The sequence below is a fragment of the Chinchilla lanigera genome, unplaced genomic scaffold (genome assembly GCF_000276665.1).
Source record: "Chinchilla lanigera isolate Chin_1 unplaced genomic scaffold, ChiLan1.0 scaffold00054, whole genome shotgun sequence".
Lineage (NCBI taxonomy): Eukaryota > Metazoa > Chordata > Mammalia > Rodentia > Chinchillidae > Chinchilla > Chinchilla lanigera.
In genome coordinates, this window is record NW_004955455.1 from 10366649 (window position 1) to 10389562 (window position 22914).

General features: G+C 47.4%; 1 protein-coding gene across 5 annotated transcripts in view; it reads left to right on the forward strand.

The window, feature by feature from the left end:
- Acacb (acetyl-CoA carboxylase beta) overlaps window positions 1-22914 on the forward strand; it is a 145132-nt gene that overhangs the window by 84341 nt on the left and 37877 nt on the right. For all 5 annotated transcript variants that reach the window (XM_013520459.1, XM_013520458.1, XM_005396484.2 and 2 more), the window contains 12 exons: window positions 3109-3254; window positions 4554-4704; window positions 6279-6413; window positions 7938-8084; window positions 9476-9664; window positions 12632-12732; window positions 13721-13809; window positions 13930-14054; window positions 18136-18249; window positions 18335-18448; window positions 18987-19076; window positions 20142-20260. In XM_013520459.1, coding sequence (XP_013375913.1) covers window positions 3109-3254; window positions 4554-4704; window positions 6279-6413; window positions 7938-8084; window positions 9476-9664; window positions 12632-12732; window positions 13721-13809; window positions 13930-14054; window positions 18136-18249; window positions 18335-18448; window positions 18987-19076; window positions 20142-20260 — 1520 coding nt within the window. The remainder of the gene's footprint in view (window positions 1-3108; window positions 3255-4553; window positions 4705-6278; window positions 6414-7937; window positions 8085-9475; window positions 9665-12631; window positions 12733-13720; window positions 13810-13929; window positions 14055-18135; window positions 18250-18334; window positions 18449-18986; window positions 19077-20141; window positions 20261-22914) is intronic.

Consider the following 22914-nt stretch of genomic DNA (forward strand, 5'->3'; position numbering starts at 1 on the left):
GTTGGAAGTGTCCTGTTACCCTTCCTGGGCCACTTGAGGTCAGTGTAGGGCAGAGATACCCGAGATGTGACGGCTCGGTGTGGGGCCTGGAGTCCACCAGAGGTGGAGGAGCTGTGGCATTGGTGTTTGGGGCTCCAGGGCAGCTACAGGAGCTAATTGTCCCCTGAAAGTCAAGAGCTGTCTTTATCATTTTGCAGGCTCATGTTCTTGGCTGGGAAAAGAGGACAGAGTTTTAAGTGTGCTTTGCAGACTTTATTTCCTTTTGCTTTATTTTTAATATTGCTGAATACACATGGAGTTTTCAACTTTTAGTTCAGCCAAACGAATGTGCTGTCATGGGATTCTTTCTCACTCTTCTCCCTTTTTGACCCCAGTGCTTCTTGGCTATCTATGTACATCAGGGCCCCACAGACTTCATTTTAAATATGTCGGCTTTCTTGTCACTGAGAAATGCCTGGCACCCTCCAGTCTGAGGAGGAGAGCATTGCCAGTGGGTTCAGTCCATGGCGAGCTTGCCTCAAAGCAGAAGCAGCATGGTGGGAGAGCCGGCTGGAGAAAAGCTGCTTCACCCCATAACAGCCAGCGAGCAGAGAGAGAAGGAAGGAGCCAGGGACAAGAGTACACCCTTCCAGGTCACAACCCCAATGACCCAGCCTCTCCAACTATGCCCCACCTCCAAACAGGAGACACTTGGGGGACATTTTAGACCTAAGCCATAACAGTGTGGCACAATCTCGTTGTAGAAAACTGTTAAAAATTGCAAACAGACGCATGGAATCACAATACCAAATTTACTCTTCACTAGCTTGGAAGCTATGTCTGTGAACATGTTCGCAGATTTCTTTCAGCTACTTCTTTCTCCGTATGCACTGCTTTTATAAGGCTGGAAACTGTTACTGCCCTACGGCAAGCAGAAACACTGGAAGACACCCAGGATTTGGAGGTTTATTTTCACGACGGGCACTGATCGGAATCATTCCCAGAATATTGGGCCCTGATCGCTGGTGGTCTAGGGCTTAGATGGGATAAGCAAACAGGAAGTACGGAGGCAGAATGGCTTGTCCGTTGGGGATTGGTTCTTTCAATATGCATCATAGTGACCAGCTATGCGTCACAGTGACCAGCCTTTCCTAAGAAAAAGTAAGAAGAATTGTAACTGAAACTATTACCTGGTCAAAAAACAAGCTGAAGTATACTGGCTGGGGTGGGGCATCTTCTTCTACAATTGCTTTGCTACTTCATGGCATAAAGTTCTCCCATGTGGTGAACAAGTTTGTTTTGTTTTGTGTTTTGTAATACTGAGTGGAACCTAAGGCCTTGTGTATGCTAGGCAAGTGTTCTATCCCTGAGCTACATTCCCAGCCCATTTATAAAAAATTATTTTGAGACAGAGTATCACTAAGTCATTAAGCTTTCCAGACTGGTTTTTGAACTTGTGAGCTTCCTGCTTCAGCCTCCTGAGTAGCTGGGATTATAGGTGTGTACCACCATGCCTGACAACAAGAGTTCTGTAACGTCAGTTTGGTGTCTGTAGAGCTGCTTAATAGGATTTTTAGGAGTGACGGAAATCTTATCTACACTTGCCCACATGTGCCTACTGAGCCCTTGAAATGTGGCAAGTATGACTAAGGTACTGGACTTTACATTGCCTTTCTTTTAAATGTAAATGGCCACACGTAGATAGGACTTAACCAGATAGCACAGTGCAGGTCTGGAGTTGTTGGATACCTATTTTAATTGCAATTTTTACTGTTATTACAAATAATGTTGCAATACATATTCCCATACTTTTTGCTGTCTTTTGTCACAAAATAGGTGTTTTGGCTGAGGGCCGTTTAGGGTGTCTGTTTTCTGAGAGAGAACTTACGTGACGGACTGAGGTGGAGCTGGTGTTCCAGCTGGATCAAGCACAGAGTGCGGCTGGGGCCTGGCCCACGGGCCTTTCTCAAGCGCCCCAGGTCTCTTGTGTGGCCCCGGGCAGAGCTGGGTCTGGGAGCAGTGCCACAGTCCATGCTCGGGTCTCTTGCTCCATTCGGGCTGCCGTAATAAGGTAACGTAGTCTGGTGGCTTTTAAACGACCAAACGGACCCATTCACAGCTCCGGAGGCTGAAAAATCCAAGATTAAGGCAGCCATCATTGCAGTGTCTGGTGCGAACCGTGTCTTAGTCACTTTCCTCATTGCTGGGATACAACACCTACAACTTAAAGGAGGAGAGGTTGGTTTTGATTCGCATTGTTAGTCCACAGTTGGCCGGCTCAAGGCAGGAAGGCATACTGCAGGGTCTGGTGGGGGAAAGCTTGCTCACATCCCAGCAGCCGGAAGCAGAGGGAGAGAGAAGGGTAGAACCATGGAGGGAGATACGGCCTTTCACGTCACACCCCCAGAGAGCCATACCTAACCAGGCCCGACCTCCTACCCGCAAGTCAGCTGTGCACCCTCATCACACAGCCATCTTCCCGAAGCCGCACCTCTGAGCCCATGAGGCTTTGTGGGGACGTTGCCAATCCAAAACGTAACATCCCGCTTCCTGGTTCCTAGCTATGCTGTCTGTCTCTCTGTGCCGCACATGGCGGAATGGGGTGAGGAAACTCTTCGGGGTGCCTTTCTCAGGAAACTCATTCCACTCGTGGGGGCCCTAGCCCATGAGCTATCACTGCAAAGTCCCCACCTCCTACTACCATCATATTCAAGGTTAGGTTTCAACACAGGACACCACGGACACATGAACAGTCCACCAAACTATTGTAGAGTCTTCAGGGTGCCCTCACGTAGCCCCTACCTGCGGTGGCCCTGCTTGGGGCTGATACTTGGTGGCAGGAATGATGAAGAAGCCCTGGCTCCAGAGGACACACGATGAAACATGGCTGGACAAGGCCTGTGTCTGCAGCCGGCAGTCATGTGTCCACCTGTGGGGCAGGTGGGGCTCAGACGCCAGGCCGTTTTCAGTTCACTGTGCCCACTGCCTTGAAGGGGCATGAGGACCGGGGCTACAGAGACGGAGGCATCCAGTCCTCCACTTGCACAGTGGACAGTCAGCCCTTGCTTGCTGTCATAGCAAGAAGAGCGCGTCCTGAATCCAGCTTACAACACGGACCTGTCCCCACAGGTGGCCCGGCAGTCTCTGACCATGTTTGTCCTCATCATGAATGATAGCTACATTGAGATCGACGCCCACCAGCTGAATGATGGGGGGCTGCTGCTGTCGTACAATGGCAGCAGCTACACCACGTACATGAAGGAAGAGGTGGACAGGTGTGTGGGCACTGGGCACCGCTCTCCTGGGGCGGGTGGGGGTTCAAGGATGGAAAGCTAGCTGGGTACCGGCCTGAGAGTCTTAGATAAGACCCTCTGGTAAATTCTGGGGTCACTTGGAATGTTTTCTCTCCCGGCTGAGATTCCATGCCCCTGGCAGGCATGGAGGAAGGGCCCCGGGTCACCTTTCTAGTGACCTGGGAGGGTTTAGACCCAAATGGGACATGACTTTCAGCTCCATGGCTGCAAGATGTATAGTGAGGTGTCTGCTGCCCCCCATGTCTGGGTTGCCGTATCTGCAACCGTGCAGGGCGGGTGTGGATTACACACAACATCCAGCAGTCGGTTATTGAGCTACTCCAGGCAGTCAAGGAGCCAGGGTCTGGGGAGTACCCTGGCTGAAGCTCCTGGAGCTCTGAGCCTCTCTGAAGGTGATGCATTAATGGAAGGTAGCAGGAAAGGCTGCTGGGTGGAGGCAGATGGTCTGGAAGTTCTAGGCACAAAGGCATCATGCACCAGCTCTACACACCTTCCAGCTTCAGGGTGTCCAGCCACACTGACCTGTAGGTGACCTGGGTAGAGCAGAAAACACAGCCCTTGGCCAAGGAGAAGGAAGGGTGGCATGTGTGAAAGTGAATACGTGTAGGAGGGACATGTGCCCGTGTGTGTGCACAGATGCCAGAGGCCACGCCTCTGAAAGGTACCGGGTAGGGGAGACCTCTGCAGCCTCAGTGTTTAGAAGAAGATAGATTCGAGTTATACCTGGGCAGCATTTATTATCTCTTTTCTAACTCATGTTCTAGCTTCCGGTAATATTCAAGATGATTAGAGAGCTAGGCATGGTGGCCCACACATGTAATCTCAGCACTGTAGGAGGCTGAGGCAGGATGATTATGAGTTCAAGTCGTATCAGGACAACTTAGTAAGACCCTATCTCAAAATGCAAAAAGCACAAAAACGACTGAGGATGTAGAGCAGTGGTAGAGCATGACTGGGTTCAATTCCCCAGTACCAAGAATAGCTACAATAATAATATTGATTGATTGATTTTTCTGTGCCAGGGTCAGTTGGGATTGCATCAAAAAGGAACCAGAAAAGAGCTTCATATTTTGCTCATTGTACTCATTTTCAGCATGTCTGTGATAACTGTCCAATGCCACCATTTGGGAGTGTAGAGTCCCTAACACCGTGCCGAGGGTGACACCCATGCTGGCTTTGGAAAGGGAGATGCGCTGGGAAGCCTGACTCAGCATGGCTTGAGGGCTTTCATCAGTCTTCCTGCCCTGCTCCTCCCCGCAGTTACCGAATCACCATTGGCAACAAGACGTGCGTGTTTGAGAAGGAGAATGATCCTACCGTCCTGAGGTCCTTGTCAGCTGGGAAGCTGATCCAGTACACGGTGGAGGACAGGGGCCATGTGGAAGCAGGGAACAGCTACGCTGAGATAGAGGTGACTGCGTGGTGTCCCTGTGGTGTGGGTCCACAGCCTTCAACCCCTGCTCCCCTGCCATTATCAATCTCCCAGCAAAGAGGCCTCACCTCTCAACCCAGCCACTGTCTGCAGATTCCTCAGAGAGGCAGTCGGGGGGATGCAGCCCAAATTCTCTGCAATTGTCAAAGGGAAAGCCTCAAACAGTGTAGGAATAGCGAAGAACTGATTAGCAATCATGATGATGCTGATGAAAACCTGTTAAGCCACCAGACTCAGTGGTCCAGCCTATAATCCCTGCTGCTCTGGAGGCAGAGGCAAGTGGATCACAAGTTCAAGGCCACTGGGTAACTTAGCAAGACCCTGGCTCAAAATTTAAAAAAAAAAAAAAAAAAGAGCTGGGGATGTAGCTCAGCATGCCCCAGATTTAATTCTCAGTGTGTGAAAACATAAGTTTTACGCCAACCCTTGCAAAGCACTCAACGTACGGCAAGTGCTGGTCCAAGCATCTGCCCAGCAGTCATATGAAATGAGCACAGACGTGATTCCCATTTCCTGCACGAATGAGTCGGGCTAGGAAAGCTTGAGAACTTGCTCAGCATCACACAGAGCCCAGACTCACACCTGGCCTCAATCCTGTGCTGCCTGCCAAGGTAGGTGATGAGAGCAGCGGAAATATGGCAGTGGCAACCACGAACAGCAGTGACCTGCTGCCCTTGGGCAATTATTTCTTCAATGTGCAAATGCCATACCCTAAGTGTATAGGTCTATCCCTCCATACGGTCTCTGAACATGCAAACCAGGATGCTGCTGCTGGTGTCACACAGCAGAATGTCTTACAGCAACTCTCATAAGTGGGAGGAGTAGCCTGTAAAATAGTGGTAAAACGTATAGTATAGTAGTACCTAAGCCAGCCATGCAGTCATTTGGTCATTTATTATTATCAAGTATGATGTACTGTACATAATTGAGCTCTACTTTTATATGGCTGCAGTGCAATAGGTTTGTTCACGTCAGCATCACTACTCACATGTGAGTAATGCTTTGCACCCTGATATTAGGGCAGCTACACCGTCAGTAGGTTATAGGAATTGCCCAGTTTCTTTCTACTGTAATGGTACTACCATCGTCTACAAGGTCCACGAGGACCACACATCATTGTGCTGCCTGGGACTGTGCACTAGTCACTCTATGCAGTATGATTTAATTATATTTCTAAAGAGAGGTCTTCCTTTGGAATTAAAGGGGGATGGAACATAGCTCAGTGGCAAAGCCCAGGCCTAGCATGCATGGGGCCCTAGGTTCCATCCCCAGTTCTGAAAAAAACTACCAGTTTCCCTATCTGTGAAATAGGCACAATCAGCTCTGCCTTCCAGGTGGGGTTTGCAGATGGAGATCATTTGTGAACTGTGTCTGGTACACAGCAGGCTTGCAGTGAAGGTTTTCTCTGTGTTCCCTGCTTGAGCATTGCCCAGAGAGTCACTCTACTCCCCTGCCACAGCCCCTGCTCCAGAGTCACTAGTTTTGGGTTACTCTGGGTGCCCCACATACAGGTCAGTCCTGGGGGCTCTGTCCTAGTTCTTTTTGCAAAACAGGTGATGAAGATGATCATGACCCTGAACGTGCAGGAGAGTGGTGTGGTGAACTACATCAAGCGTCCAGGAGCCATGCTGGAAGCTGGCTGCGTGGTGGCCAGGCTGGAGCTCGATGACCCTTCTAAAGTGCACCCGGTATGTGGCACCCTGTCTCAGCAGCGCTGGCTGCTGCAGGTGACTTCCCGGCCTACCCCCGTGCAGAGACGAGCAGGCTAGAGGTTCTCAGGCTCCTGCCTCTGCTGTCCTCCTCAGACACGTTAATCCCAGCAGCCAATGTGGTGGTGTGAAACATCTTTAGCCTTTTCTTGTTTTTTATTTTGAGAAAGGGTCTTGATAAGTTGCCTAGGCTGGGCTCCAACTTAGGATTCTCCTGCCTCAGCCTCCACAAGTGCTGGAATTACAGCCATGTGTCTGGCTTCCTCTTTTATCCTGCTCCCTCTAGCTTAATTGAACCTCTCATACCTGGAGCCTGCTCCCTGTGCCCAGCAGGACCTGTGCCTGGACATCCCCAAGGATACCTCACGCCCACAGACTTTCTCTAGTGCCACCCATGAGAGATGCTCTTGACTACCTTTTTTGTTTTTAATAGTTTTTATTTTAGTTTTAGGTTTACAGAAGAATTACATAGATAGTATCTAGGGTTCCCATATACCCTGCACTGAAACGCCCTATTAATAATTAGTCATTAATTTATCTCTAAAATTAACTAATTATTATTACTTAACTACTATTAATTTAACTATTATTGTGATTGTATGGATTCATTTATTTTTTCATTTCATTTTGTTTTGCAATACTGTGGATTGAGCCCAGGGCCTTCACACTGAGCTATATCTGCAGCCCCTTTCTTACTTTTTATTTTGAGACAAGATCTCACTAAATTGCCTGGGCTTGAATTTGTAATATTCCTGCCTCAGTCTCCCAGTGTACTGGAATTATAGGCATGTGCCACCATTGCCTGGCCCAAATGTAGATACGTTGTCACTAACTAAAGTCCCTGTTTTACTGAGATTTCCTTGGATTTTCTTTTAATAATTGTGTTTAAGTATATGTAACATAAAACTAACCATGTTAGCCATTTTTAAACGTGCCATTCAGCGTGTTAAGTAGTCCATACTGTTGGACAACCATCCATCTCTAGAACTCTCTTCTTGTAAAACTGAAACTCACATGCCCTTTGACATCAACTCCCCACACCCTCCACCTCCAGCCCCTACCAACTGCCATGCTACTATTGTCCCTATGAATTTGCCTCTTCTAGGAACTTCCTAGAAGGGGAAAACAAACAGTATTTGTCCATTTGTGACTGGGTTATTTCACTTAGCATAATCCCTCCGGCTTCATCTGGATTGTACTGTGTGTCAAATTTCCTATCTTTTTAGGACTGAATAGTATTCCACTGAATATATTGCATTTGCTGAGAGAAATGTATATACTACATTTTATTTATCCGTTCATCCAGTAATGAGCTGGAAAACCTGGATCAGGAGATGAATTTTGCAATTTTAACTTCCAGTGTGATATTTTTTTTCCTGTTATTTCTCAGGCTTTGTTCTTCCTTAGTTGTGCAAACTGGCTGATCTGCCTAGTCCCCTGGTTTGTCTCATCTCCTGCCGAGTTGCACGGTTTCCGTGACCTGTGCTTGTTATGTCTCATCAGGCTGAACCCTTCATGGGGGCGCTCCCTGCCCAGCAGACCCTCCCCATCCTTGGAGAGAAGCTGCACCAGGTCTTCCACAGTGTCCTGGACAACCTGACCAATGTCATGAATGGCTACTGCCTGCCGGAGCCTTTTTTTAGCAGAAAGGTGAGTCACCTGCAAGGAGCAGATGTGGATGGGTCTTGTGCAGCCAGCAGGTTTTACTGCATAACATCAGAGGGCTTTATTGAGGCAACAGATGAGAAACTGGTGAGTCCTGCTGTGTCTGTGAGGGACCTGTCCTCAGGGAATCCCTCTCTTTGACTGCAAACTTGAGCATGAATATTCTCATTGATGATTAACTGTTGTAGGCTACAGGGACTATGTTCAGTCCAGCCCTGAGACAGCCTGTTCAAGTAGGAAGTGAGGGAGGGAGTCAGTGTGGGACAGCCTCCTAGAGATGCCACGAGCAAGGTGCTTTGTCCACAAACAGCTGCCCTTGCCATTTGCCATCCCAGGTCCCACCGTCTGCCCCCTCTGCAGAGAAACAAGGAGCTCTGCACTTGGCGGACCTCCTTGGAAAGACCCTGTGCTAAGTGTACCATGACTGAGGGTCACCCTGAGTGCTGCGTCCTGTTCCATCCCACTGCAGCAAGACACAGTGATGCTGGCGAGGGTGATGGTAGTGAGGGTCCCTTGCCTGGGACATCCTGTGTGCCAGCCGCTGTTCTCAGTACTGGAAACTTACTTGGGCGTTTGATTTCCAGCAGCCTGTGAGGTAGGAAGTGTGACTTCCATCTAAGGTTGAGGCCATAGAGGCACAGAGAGGCTAAGAAACTTGCCATGTTTAGAGCATGAAGAGGCAAAGATAGGATCCAAACCCTGGCCATCTGGCTTCAAAGTCTGTGTTTTAAGTCCCTATATGATGCTGCCTAAAGGTGGTTGCTATGGATACAACATTTATTTAGTCTTTGTACTGGCTGTCATATGCATCGATTCACTTTTAAACCTCTCTTTGCTTTGGGGATGACACTATTATCATCTCCTTCCAAAGATCTTCGCAGCAGCTACATCCTGGAAGCCATATAGCATGGCTGTTAGAGGCTCAGGAGCTCAGTGGCTTGGGTCTGCTTCTTAGTAGCCGTGTGACTTTGAGGAACTTTATTAACCTCTCTGTGTTTAAGTTTCAACTGTGAAAGGAAACTAATCATTACACCTAGTTGGCAGGGTTCTTCCTGAGGATCAGATGAAAACATGTAAACAAGGTCTTCAGCACTGGCTGGCACTGAGCAAGTGATGCACAGATGTTAGCTCACTGCATGACCTTGTGTTTACCCCCTTAGCATGTTGGCTTTTTGGATGCACCAAGTACGAGCAGGACCCTCCCTACGGGACACTGTGTACTCCTCTTGTGGCCCAGGGCCATCCAAAGTCATTCCAACAGCTTCAGATCTAGAACCTGGGCCACTCGAGTGCCCAGAGCCTGGGCAGGGTGAGTTGGTTGTCTGAAGTGGTGGCAGCACCCATACCCACAGGCCAATGCTTGGTCCCCACTGCAGCTGAAAGAGTGGGTGCAGAAGCTCATGATGACCCTCCGACACCCGTCGCTGCCGCTGCTGGAGCTGCAGGAGATCATGACCAGCGTGGCAGGACGCATCCCCGTCCCCGTGGAGAAGGCGGTCCGCAGGGTGATGGCCCAGTATGCTAGCAACATCACCTCGGTCCTCTGCCAGTTCCCCAGCCAGCAGGTACGTACCCAGCCAGTCCTGCTGTGCGCTGTGTCCGGATCCAGCCCCGAGTCAAGTTGAGCTTTAGAGGCCCCCTCACAGTCCAGACCGTGGGGGCCTGCGTTGGCTCTTTTCCCATGCCTTCTCTGCAGTGTCCCGGCATTTTCTGCCAAGCAGCAACTGTTTGGAGGCAGCACCACAGTCCCTAGGTCCTGCTCCACTAAGCTCAGATTCAGAATCGGAGTCAGCCACTGGTGCACACAGAGCAAGCACTTACCAAACACTAGACTGGCTGAAATCATTAGGGGAATTGCAAGTTTCTGTCACTGGGTCACACTGTTGATGGTCTCTTTTGGGTTTTGTAAATAGTCCTGGAGCCCTGTGTATGCCTGCCAATATTTAAACATGGAAACCAAGCCAGGCATAGTGGCACATGCCTGCAAACCTAGCCCTGTGGGAGGCTGAGGCAGGAGTTAGCAAGATCATGTTCAAGATAAATAAGAAAAGGGTTGCAGAGGGGTAGCTCAGTGTGAAGGCTCTGGGTTCAATCCCCAGTACTGCAAAAAAAACCAAGCAAACAGACAAAACGCCTTTCTTGCCAGAAGCAGTTTACCATTGATAGCAAATCTAATTGCTCCCTCCCTAGCACATTTTTTGGCTAATGTTGGAAATTTCCTTCTCTTTCTGCATCCTGTTTCACTTGCAGAGAGATATAATAAAACATGGCTACCTCTGTGTGATTTTTACTGGTTTTTTATTAGTATTTGTTTGTGGTACATAATGTTTATGTTCCTTATGCAGAGTTGGTACACATATATAGCACACCTGAATTCCTTTTTTCATCCCCTTTCCCTCCCCTTCCTTCCCCTCCCTCCCTTGCTTTATCCCCTTCCCATTTGAATAAGATCTATTTCCCTACTTCATACTATCTACCTTGTATTTTGCTCTATATTTATCATTGGAATTTCTTATATAAGAGAAACCATGAAATATTTAAGTGTGTGTGTCTGTTATGTTATGGTCTCAAGGCCATCCATTTTCCTACAAATGACTCAAGCTTATCTTTCTTTATGGCAGAGAAGTACTCCATTGTGCATAAATACCACATTTTCTTTGTCCATTCATCTGTTGATGAAAATATAGGCTGTCCAAGATGTAGCTATATGAATTGTGCTGCTGTAAACCTAAGTATGCATGTATCACTGTAGGATGATGTCTTTTTAACTTTTGGGAAGATACCTAGAAAAGGAATAGCTGAGTCAAATGGAATTTTTCCAGAATCTCCACCCTGATTTCCATAGTGGTTGTACTAATTTACATTTCCACCGACAGTGTATAAGTGTTCCCCACTACCACCCTGCAGCCCTGCCAGCATTTGTTATCTGATTCCTTGATGACAGCCATTCTTTCTAGAGTAAAATGGAATCTCAGTGTTGTTTTAAATTTGCATCACTCTAATGGCCAGTGATGTTGAGCATTTCTTCATGTGTTTATTGGTCATTTCTGAAGTATCTATTCATATCACTTGTCCATTTTTTGAGTGGGTCTTTTATTTTGGGAAGGTCTAATGTTTTGAGTTCTTGATATATTCTAGGTATTAGTTGTCTCTCTTAGAAATAGCAAAAATTTTTCCCCATTCTATAGGTTGATTTTTCACTCTACTGGATTTCTTTTGCTGTGTGAAAGCTTTTTAATTTGATATGATCCCATTTGTGGATCCTTGGTACTATTTCCTGTGCAACTGGGATTCAATTCAGAAAGTCCTTGCCTATACCTATGACTTTAAGAGTTTTCCCTATTTTACCTGCCAGTAGGTTAAGTGTTTTTGTTTAACATTTAATTCTTTGGTTCATTTGTGTTTTAGTTTAGTACATGGTGAGAGATGTGGGTCTAGATTCAACCTTCTGCATGTGGATAGCCAGTTTCCCCAACACCGCTTATTGAAGAGGCTCTCTTTCCTCCAGTGTCAATGTTTGGCTCCTTTATCAAAGAGCAAGCAGTTAAATGTGCTTGAGGTTATTTTTGCATCCTCTGTTCTGTTCCTCTGATTCACATGTGTGTTTGTGCCAGTACCATGCTGTTTTTATCACAGTAGCTTTGTAATGTAACTTCAAGTCTGGGACTGTGATATCTCCCGCTTTGCTCATGTTATCCAGAATTGCTTTTGCTAACCTGGGTCTCTTATGGCTTCATATGAATTTTAGGATTGTTTTCTCTTGTTCTCTGAAGAATGCTGTTGGTATTTTGATTAAGATTGCATTAAATCTGTGTGTCAGTTTTGGAAGTATGACCATTTGGACTATATTGGCTCTGCCTATCCAGGAAGAGGGGATTTTTTTTTTCCAATGTCTCTTTGATTTCCTTTTTCAGAGTGCTGTAGTTTTCCTTGCAGAGGTCTTTCACTGCCTTAGTTAGGTTAATTCCAATGCACTTACTTTTTCTTGGTGCTATTGTGAGGGGTCTTTTTTCTAATTTCTTTCTGAGGGAGTACATCATTAGTGTGCAACAATACTATTGATTTTTGTGTGTTGATTTTGTATCCTGCTATATTTCTGGATTTTGTTATTAATTCTCAGATTCTTTGGGTGGACTTTTTTTGGGTCTTCTATGTAGAGGATCATATCATCTGCAAATAATTATAATGCAGCTCCTTCCTTTCCTAAACTTATCCCTTTTATTTCTTTTTCTTGGCAAAGTGGTCTTGCTAATGTTTTGAGTGCTGTGTTGAACAAGAATAGTGATATTCCTTGTCGTGTTCCTCACTGTGGTTGTCACTTTGAGCCCTTGATTTCTTCCGGCAGTACACTGAGGGACTAAACAGGGCTTTTTCAGTGTGGTCAGATAGCTTCAGAGTTAGAATTTTTGGTCCTTGAACCCCGGATGGGACTATCCTGGGAGCCCGTGGTGGTGGGTCTTTCTAATAACTACCATGTGGCCTCTGGGTTATGTGGCTGTCAGCAGTCAGAGCTGTCTTGTTCTCCTCTCCAGATAGCCACCATTCTGGACTGCCACGCGGCCACTCTGCAGCGCAAGGCTGACCGTGAGGTCTTCTTCATGAATACCCAGAGCATTGTGCAGTTGGTCCAGAGGTGAGTCGTGGGGCTCTAAGTATGGTTGTCACACTGAATTCACATACTGAGAACTTCCCTTAGGCCCCATTGTATAAAGGTCAGCATTCTGGACTCTGAGAACTTCCCTTAGTTCTCATGGGGCCAGCTCATACTGATCAAAAGTATAGTATGGTCCTAGAACTACCATTATGAAAAGTGGGGCCCAGGATTTGACTTTTGTGAGTCTCAGTCTATTAGTTGATAAATGAGAATGAAGAACACTTCACAAGCCAGGTATGGTGGAGCATCTTTGTAATCCCAGCTACTCTGGAGGCTGAGGCAGGAAGATTGTGTGTTCAAGGCTACCCTGGGATATTACAGTGAGACCTTGTTGGGGGAGGGGGGAACACAACAAGCCACACCTGTTCTCCCAGCACTATTGGAGACTGATGCAGCAGGACTGCAAGTTTGAGCCCAGCCTGAACAACAGTCTCTCTCACTCAAAAAAATAAAAGAGCTGGGAATTAGCTCATTGTGAAGGCCTCCAGCTTGACGGACAAAAAGTCATGGTTGTCTGCGGCTTGCAGAGATGGTGACAAGGTCCTGGCTCCATGTCCTCACAGGCTTAAGGGCTAGAGGGCCCAGCCTCCAGATACTCTGTTTCCTCCTCCTGTTTTCTTTTGTGGTCCGTGGAATCAGTGCTTCCCCCTTTTAAAACCATAAAAGATTAAAAACGTTCAGGAATGGTGGCTCATACTTGTATTCTCAGCACTCTGGGAGGCCGAGGCAAGAGGATTGCAAGTTCAAGCCCAACTTGGGCAACTTAGTGATGTAATAAAAGCCTGCCTCAAAGTAAAAAAATAAAAATGAACTGAAGATGCAGCTCAATACAAAGACCCTGGGTTCAATCCCCAGTAGTGCTAAAAAATATAGTAGTAATTAAAATTTTTAAAAAAATACTTAAGCTGCTTGGATGCTTCAGTATCCACAGCATGCGCATTAACCTAGCTACCTTCGCTTCTCCCAGGTACCGCAGCGGGACCCGAGGCTATTTGAAAGCCGTGGTGCTGGATCTTCTGCGAAAATACTTGCAAGTCGAACACCATTTCCAACAAGGTAAGAAACTGCACCTGCGCCGAGCCTGCCCCAACGATGGTGGCGCTAGTGAGAACCCGAGGCAGGGGCGGTGTGGAGAAGCCCAGGCATCAGCTCTGTGGTCTTTTGTCTCCCCTGCAGCGCACTTTGACAAGTGCGTGATAAACCTCAGGGAGCAGTTCAAGCCCAACATGTCGCACGTGCTGGACTGCATCTTCTCGCATGCGCAGGTGGCCAAGAAGAACCAGCTCGTGATCATGCTGATCGTAAGCAGGAAAGGGGCTCTGCACCCCAAGTTGGGCTGGGTTGGGGGGGTCCAAACGTGTTCTGGAAAGAGCCAGAAAGTAAATATTGTAGAATTTGTGGGTCCTGGCCTCTAGGTCCGTGTCCTGTGCTCTGTGTGCTGATGTGCCTGTGAGTGAGTGGGCGTGGCTATGCTCCAGCAAAGCACTGGGACAACAGGCGGTGGGTGGGATTTGCTGAGCCCTGGGGGTCGTGCCTAATACTCTCAAAGCACCTGTTCTGTGCCAGGCACTCTGAGAGTGCTTCACAAAGAAGTATTAACTCCTTTAATTCTCACACAACCGTAATAGACGGGTACTGTCCTTACCTTCCTTTGGCAGAGCACAGAATGGTGAAGCCACTTGCCCACGGTCACACAGCTTGTAGGTTCAATGCCAAGATCTGAATCCACAGCCTGGCTCCAGAGTCATGAGCTGTTACTCAGGGGACACTCTGTTGTGTGTCTTGTGGTACATCTTTTATTTTGCTTTTGTTGAAAAGGGAGATGTTTCTTCATTCTTATTTCTTTTCGGATGCGATTCCAATTAGTAGTCATTCGTGGTTGCAGATTTTTTCCTTAATAGCTAACAGTCTTTCATAGTTAAACATTTTTTTCCCCTAAAAAAAAATTGTTCCTGATGACCTATTTTAAAAATGTAGGATCAGCAGAATAGGAGAGACTTGTGGGCTTATAGTGTGAGGGCTCACAAGTTTTTTCCCATAAAAGTCTCCGGATGGTAAATGTTTCAGGATTTTGGTCATAGAGCCTCTGTTACAGCCACTGAGCTCTGCGTGTTCCGTACGTGTCACCCAAGAGCAGTCACAGGCACGATGTAAATAAGACGAAGTGACTATGTCCCTGTAAAACCGTGTGTACAGAGTCCACCAAAAAAGTGTATACATCAGGAAAAACTTGTATAAATATTTTAGTACTGAATTTATGGAGACATCATGAGATTAACGCAAGTTACCTTGGCCTCTACAATTGCAGAGGTGCTCAAAGTGGTGACCATTAGCTTCCAGACATTTATTAATACAGTGAACTCCTGCAATGTGTATACTTTTTTTTGGTAGACTCTGTATAAAAACATTCAGTGGGCTGAATTTGGGCCATGGCTTATAGGATAGCTAACATGCTAATAAGATATGTATATACATGTTGGTATTTTTATAAAAAATCATTTAATAATCTTTTTGTGTAGGAGATGTTAATCCTGATTGCATGTGACAATCATGGCAGAGGTGAGGGGTATGACTAAGAAAATATAGATGCCAGAATCCCAAACTCCCTTGTTCATTTAAATCAGAGTCTTTGGAGGTGAGGCCGAGGTGTTCTTTTTGAAAGCTTTCCCAATGGGAAACTTACGCATAGAGTGTTTACTAGATAATATTGCTGGTTTCATGTTCAATTTCTTTGGTCTTGTATTGGTTCTTTTTTTTTTTTTTTTTTCTGGTACTGGGAATCAAACTCATGACCTTGCACTTGCCAGGCAGGCACTGTGCTGCTGAGCTCAATCCCCAACCCCCTATTGGTTCTACATATAGGTAGGAGAATCTTTTTTTCTCAAGGAGGTATGTGCTGAAATACTGTAGAGAATCATGGTGTCTGCAACTGACTTTCAAAAAAAGGAAATGAGAGAGAGAGACAGAGAGAGAGAGAATACATGCCTGATTATGCATGTATACTTATTACACCAAAATGAAATGTACCAGTGTAGTAAAAGTTTCCCAATTAGTGAATCAGGGTGATAAGTACAAGGATTTTTCAACATACCAACCTTCAATACTTACGCAGTTTTGAATTTTTTCAAAATTAACTTGGGGAATGGGCTCCCCAAGTGCAATATGCAACCAGGACTGAGAACTTATATCCAAGAAGACAGTTTCTCTTCGGGGAGAATTCCACTGCTAAAATCTATTTACACTATAATCTATGTACACTATAATCTATTTACACTATATCTATGTACACTATAATCTATTACAATGAGCTTGACTTTCAAAGAAAAACTGGGCAGGGCGGGTCCAGGGGCTATTCTGCCATTTATTACTTCTCGGGCACAAATGCACTTTCTCCTGGGTGTGGCCTCTAAGGATGCTGTACTGAAGACAGCCTGGGGCCTCTTGGTGAAGGTGGGTAAAAGTGTCCAGGTGTGGCTTGGGGGTTCTATGTGAGATTTTTTACTTTTCTGGCTGTATGGTTCCGTTCATGAGACAAGAGTAAGTTCTGTACACTGGATGGTGTCTGGTACCTAGGAAGCTGTCAGCAAAACTGTCAAATGGAATCATCACTGCAAAATGAACTTCTTTTGAGTTATCATCCAAGTTAACAAGATAGAACAGTGTCTGGGGCTTTGGTATGTCGAGCGTGGTGCCCAGGCCTTTAAAATATTCACACACACTGCTATTGAGTCTTTGGTCTCTTAGAAACCTTCCAGCCTGGTTGTTGGTAGCACTTGTGCACTACCGTCCTTGGAGCCACCAGCTGGGGGTGAGGGGCAGTGACGGTAAGGCCACAGCTATTTGGTCATACAAAGAAAATCAGACTACAAGAAAGAGAAGACTTATGGGGCAGGTGTGGTGGTGCACGCCTGTAATCCGAGCACTTGGGAGGCTGAGGCAGGAGGATCATTTTGAGTTCGAGGCCGGCCTGGGCTAGAAAGTGGGCTGAAGTTCAGCCTGAACTGCATAGTGAGACCCTGTCTCAAAAAGACAAAAGAGACAGAGACAGAGACAGAGACAGAGAGAAGACTTTAAAGACTTCCTATGAAATTGCTTCAGCGTTGACATGCCTGGGTGTCTATGTACGAACTATCAATATGTTAAAAGGTGTTGATTGTGAAGGCATCTTGGGCTTTACTATAACTAGGAAAATGCAGCAGTACCGTAGAAGTAGCTCATGGCCCTGCCATGTGTGAGGCTTCCTAGGGGAGAGTCCTGGCTGCTTTGGTGGAGGGTTTTGCATTTGGCAGTTCCTGAGTCCTGGCCCTGCTCTCAGCAGGTGTTTGGGAAGCTTCTACTCTGAGGCATTCCCAAGCCCCTCTTGCAGCAAAGACAGAGCAGAAGCAGAGAACCCATGTGTATGGCCCTGGTCTCCAGCAGAGACCTCATTCAGAAGCAGCCAGACAGGATGTGCAGAACGAAACAGCATCCCTTCCTTTCATCTGGCAGGATTCAGCCTCGGGCCCCTGTGCTGTGAAACTGTGAGCCCTTTGCTGGGCAGCAAGCACAGAGCAAAGAGAAGAGATTGTATAGATCTGTGTTTGAATCTGGCTGTGCTTGCACATGCTGGACTACGCTGGGACAAGGCATTGTGCCTCTCTGAGCCTCAGTCTCCTCATCTGTAAAATAGACATCATGATATTAACTCCCCAAAAGGTTGAGGATTGGGGGAAATGTATATAAAGGACCTAGCTGCTTGTCTAGCACATAATAAGCACCTGATAATCAGTGGCTATAAATGGTAGAATATCCCTAATTCAGAAATCCAGATGTGAAATGCTCCAAAATCTGAATTTTTTTGACACCCACATGACACCATGAGTGGAAAATTCCACATCCAACTTCCTGCGATGGGTCACAGACAAAATGAAGGTGCACTAAATAAATAGTCTGTATAAAATTATCTTTAGGCTGTTGGCATCAGGTGGATATAAAAGGTAAGTGAATTTCAACTTTAGACTGAGTCTGTCCTGGCGATAGCTCATGGTGTATATTCAAATATTCCAAAATCTAGAAGACTCTGAACCCCAAACAGTTCTGGTCCCAAGTGTTTTGAATAAGCACTACTCATCCTGTTACGGGTAGGGTCATACTTTTCTTGTCACCAGGACTGGAGAGCATGTTTTAGAGTAGATGAGTGGGAGAATGAACCAATGAATGAGTGAATGAATGAATGAATGAATGAGTGGGGTGGGTATGCTGTAGGAAGGGACTTACTGAGTGTGTCCTGGGAGCAGAGTCTGACTTGCTGGGGGACAGCTGCAACCCTGGCTGAGGTGAGTGCTGGGGCCTTGTCAGTCTGTGCAGAGAAAAGCCATTTGCATTCTGTTTTGTCCCCCAAAGGATGAGCTCTGTGGCCGGGATCCCTCCCTGTCGGAGGAGCTGACCTCCATCCTCAATGAGCTCACTCAGCTGAGCAAGAGTGACCACTGCAAAGTGGCCCTCAGAGCCAGGCAGGTAGGGTCTCAAAGTGATTGCCCCCCAGTGTGTGGTCCCCTGGCGCACCGGCTTCCCTCACAGCCCTCTGGTCCCTCCCCTGTAGGTCCTGATCGCCTCCCACCTCCCCTCCTATGAGCTGAGGCACAACCAGGTGGAGTCCATCTTCCTGTCTGCCATTGACTTGTACGGCCACCAGTTCTGCCCAGAAAACCTCAAGGTGAGGCCTCTGCTTCCTTCCAGTGTTCCCAGAGCACTTATTGGGGCCCATGTGGGTCTCGGGGACTGGGAGCTCCTCTCGCCCTTAAGGTGCTGCCAGTCTGGGGGTTCGGGGCTGTGGCCAGGGCTGTGTGGGGCTGTAGGGAGGCTCTGGGAAAGGTGGTGTTGGAGCTCGGCCTTGCAGGAGGCACGGGGTGACAGGCCCAGGGCTTGTCTGGCAAGTGTGGTGTTAAAAGTTGAGCTTTGGAAGCCGTAGGTGGCTACTGTGGCCAAGTCTGGTTTTCCCAGCCCCAGCCCCGCCCCTCATGACTCTAGTCATTTACCAGGGTGCAGGCAACCTTAGCTGCTGAACCTGAGAGCTTTCCTTTCATGCCCTCATCCCCAGGTGTCACTGTCCGGTCTCAGGAGGAGCCCTGCGTGCTGGGCGACACTGGTTGCAATTAGTGCTAGCAACATCCTCAGCTTCTGCTCCTGCCCCCACCCCAGCTGCTGGTTAAAACTTACCCACATTTACTTCTTCTCTTTTCCATTTTCGCTAGAAATTAATACTTTCAGAAACCACCATATTTGATGTGCTGCCTACTTTCTTCTACCATGCGAACAAGGTTGTCTGCATGGCATCCCTGGAGGTAAGGAGCCAGGCCCAGGGAGCAGCGGCAGAGCTGAGCATGTGGGGTGAAGCATTCCCTGCCTGCTCACCACGTCCCTGACCCCTTGCAAACACGACCTTACCATTCTCCTGGCAAGGTGGGGCGTGTTACTGTGCCCATCTTACAGAGGAAGGAAGTGAGGCTCAGGGAGGCAAGGAAGGGCAGAAGCAGGATTCACACTATTTCTGTCTTGTTGCAAAATCCGTGCTGGCCCCTGTTGCTGTGTCCTGTGTCATTTCAGCCTCCTGCAGGCAGAGCACAGCTAAACACTAACCATGGAGCTGAGTCTGAGGCACCTCGTCCCAAGCTTTCCCACTCACGTGCATTAAATGCCTCCGAAAGACTTTCTACGTGGAGCTTTGAGAGCCAGAGGAGCTTAGGTGACAACTTAAGGGGACCGTGTGTCCAGTCACAGAACACACATGAGAGACAGATGGGCTTGCTCCTGCTCCGTTCTCCTTGAGTTCGGTGGCCAAGAAGTATTTGGTTAGTTTCAGGAGTTCTGTGTTGTTAATCTGCTCTTGTAGGAGGTAGAGGTGATGTCATATATTCTCAGAGTGGCTGAGAGTGGTTTTCCCTCCACTCTTGATCCTCTGAGCTCTGTGTCATTGTCCCCTGTGTCCCCACTCTCTACCCTGCATCTTTTAGACCCTGTGAATCACCCACCCTGAAGTCAAACGTACTGGCTGGGTCTCAGTGAAGACCATTTGGGCCTGCTATGGGCCACCTGGGACACACTGCTTGTTTTTGTAAATAAAGTTTTATTGAAGTAAAACCATATCCATTCATCTGCGTAACTTTCAGGCTCCTTTCATGCTACTACAACAGAAGCTAAGAGTTGCGACTGAGATGATACATCCCACAAAGCCAAAAATGTTTGCTATCTTGTACATCACAGGAAGTTTATCAAGCCCGGTGAAAATGTTTTGCAGGGCTTCTTAGGGACTGTGTAGAGATCATTTCTGGCTTCAACCTGAGTTTTCTTGGGACTGTAGGACATCCCAGTGTCCCCTGCACACCCACTTGCTGTTTCTACTCTATCAGGTTTATGTGCGGAGGGGCTACATCGCCTACGAGCTGAACAGCCTGCAGCACCGGGAGCTCCCAGATGGCACCTGCGTAGTGGAGTTCCAGTTCATGCTGCCCTCTTCCCATCCAAACCGGTATGTGATGGTGCCCACCTGGTTCCTTTGCTCATAGTAGTCATGCCTCTGGAGGAACCTAGCAAGGGTGTCTGGGAATGTTGCTGGGGAGGCATCAGAGAAACCCGTTCCCCACTATGGACCTCTGCACAGGAGCATGTTGTCATCTATAAAGTAGAGAAAATCCACGCCCACCTCTTGCACCTCTGCTCTCCAGTGTGGTAGCCCAATGCCATGTGTGCTTCTGCAAATTAAAGTAAATGAGGCAGATGTGGTGGTGCATGCCTATAATCCCAGCACAGGAGTGACTAAGGCAGGAGGATCATAAGTTCCAGCTCAGCCTGAGCAACTTACCAAGACTGTGTCTCAAAAATAAAGAAGAAAAACAAAGAAGGGCTGGGGATATAGCTCAGTGTGAAGACCCTGAGTTCATTCCCAGGTGCTGCAAATAAAATAAATAAATTTTAAAAAAAACAAATAAAAGAAATAAGAAATTTAGCATCTCAGATATAGCTACATTTAAAATGTTCTGTAGCCACATGGGGTTCACAGCTGCCATATTGGATAGTTCTAGAACATTCTATCATAGAAAGTTCTAGTGGACAATGGTGACCTAGATCATTGTGCAGAGTAAATGAGATAAGGCACATAAAGCATTTAGGATGTTCCTAGTGCAGAGAAAGTTACAGGTATCAGCACTTCGTGACGATCATGCTGAATACTGTTATTACTCTATGCGATGGCATGCTGGTGGCCAGGAGCTGCAGAGTGCGGCCCTATTCCTGTTGCGTTCAGCTCTGGCAATTGGCCAAAAGTGTTCTCATCACCATTTTACAGATGAGGGCCCTGGGACAGTCACTAAAAAAGGCTGAGCTGCTCGTTCATGGGAAGAAGGGGTAGAAGCCCATGTCCTGATCTTGCTTGAGTTCTTCCCATGGTGCTTGAGTCGAGGGTGCGTGGGAGCCAGGGACAGAGGCACCGGTTTTAGTCTGCCTGTGTTCACTGGAGTCTGTGTTCCAAAAGCTGGAGCTCAATGAGCTCCCTGTGCTCTCCCCTGAGGTCGTCCTTGTGTCTGCAGAGGTAGCTCACAGTCTCTTTTTAACCCATCTTATTTTAGGACCCGATGCCCCCTTCTGGTCAGGTGGAGAGTGATACCTTCCGTAAAGTAATTATGTCTCCCTGGGATCCAAAGAACTCCCTCTGGCTCTTTTCTGGTTCTCTGGTTCCTCTGTTTCTGGTTCTTGTGGGGTTTCCCAAAGACCTTGCTTGTGACTACAGTGGTGTCAGATTATGATCTGGTGATTCCACAGATCAACTCTTGTATCTCTGCAGGCTGCAGGGTTCATGCTGTCCTGAAGCAGGGATTTTCCTGGCCTCTTGAGATTTTAAAAAATAAGTTCCTCTTTCCATTGACTTTTGCCTGGGAATATAGCTCAGTGGCACAAGTGCCTTCCTGGCAAGCACAAGGTCCTGAGTTCGATTCGCTGTACCCCCCCCCACCCCACCCCCGCAAAATGCTAGGTGTGGTGGTGCACACCTGTAATCCCAGCACTCGGGAAGCTGAGGCAGGAAGATCATGGTGAGTTTGAGACCAGCCTGGGCTACAAAGTGAGCTCAAGGCCAGCCTGAATTGCATAGCAAGACCCTGCCTCAAACATAAATAAAATAAATAAATAAAAATAAAAGCCATTGACTTTTGGAAGAAAGGGGTTATGGATGCTGAAAAGAGGGACTGCCCTATGAGGCACTTCCTTCTGTGTTCATTGTTTATTTTTAACGTTCTTATTTCTTAAGAAGTGATTGTGATGTTTTGCCCAGTCGGGAGAAAAGTCTTACACTGCTTCTGGCCTGAGGTCATTCTGGGGTTAGCAGGAGAGGTGGTGTACACATCCTGAAGTTGTGTGCCTGTAGGGAGGAGTTCTTTTCTCTGCTAGTGTCATTGACTCAGCAGTACAGCCCTGCTAGGAAGGAAGGGCGGTGCTCCCAAGTGTTCTGCATCACAGGACACATCTTAGGAAGGACCTGCATTATACTCAGGTTATTGCTGCTGAGCCCAGGATGGGAAACAGGGTCTTGTTTGAGTCCAGAGATATACTGGGGTCCCTGGAGGGATCCCTAGCCGGGTTCAAGGTGCTCATTGTTGGTGGGGGGTCTGAGTCCTGGCACAGACCTTTGAGGCCTCTGGGAAGGAGCATGAGGAGTGGAGAACCCCACCCAGGAGGGCCTGGCCTCCCTCCACCAGGGTCCGTAGAGCCAGGTACATGGTGAACTGGGTCACTGAGACCCTCAGAGAGGCCCGGGAGAGCGTGGCAGGGCTTCCTGCACCCTGCACCATGGATTTGGGTGCTCACTTGCTCTAGGCTCCCAAGGCACTCTGAACAGGGTGGGTAGGAGCTGGGTTCATGGCTGGCAGGGCTGCAGTTCTAGTCTACCCATTGTTGCCCTGACAACAGTGACCATCAAGCCCAGGCGTGTGTGTGTGTGTGTGTGTGTGTGTGTGTGTGTGTGTGTGTGTGTACGCGCAAGTGTTTTCCAGCAGAAGCAGGAAATCTAAATTTTGTTTTTTAAAAAAATCAGAAATCCCTTAACTTTTCTTTCTCTTCTTTTTCTTTCTCTTTCTTTCTTTCTTTCTTTCTTTCTTTCTTTCTTTCTTTCTTTCTTTCTTTCTTTCTTTC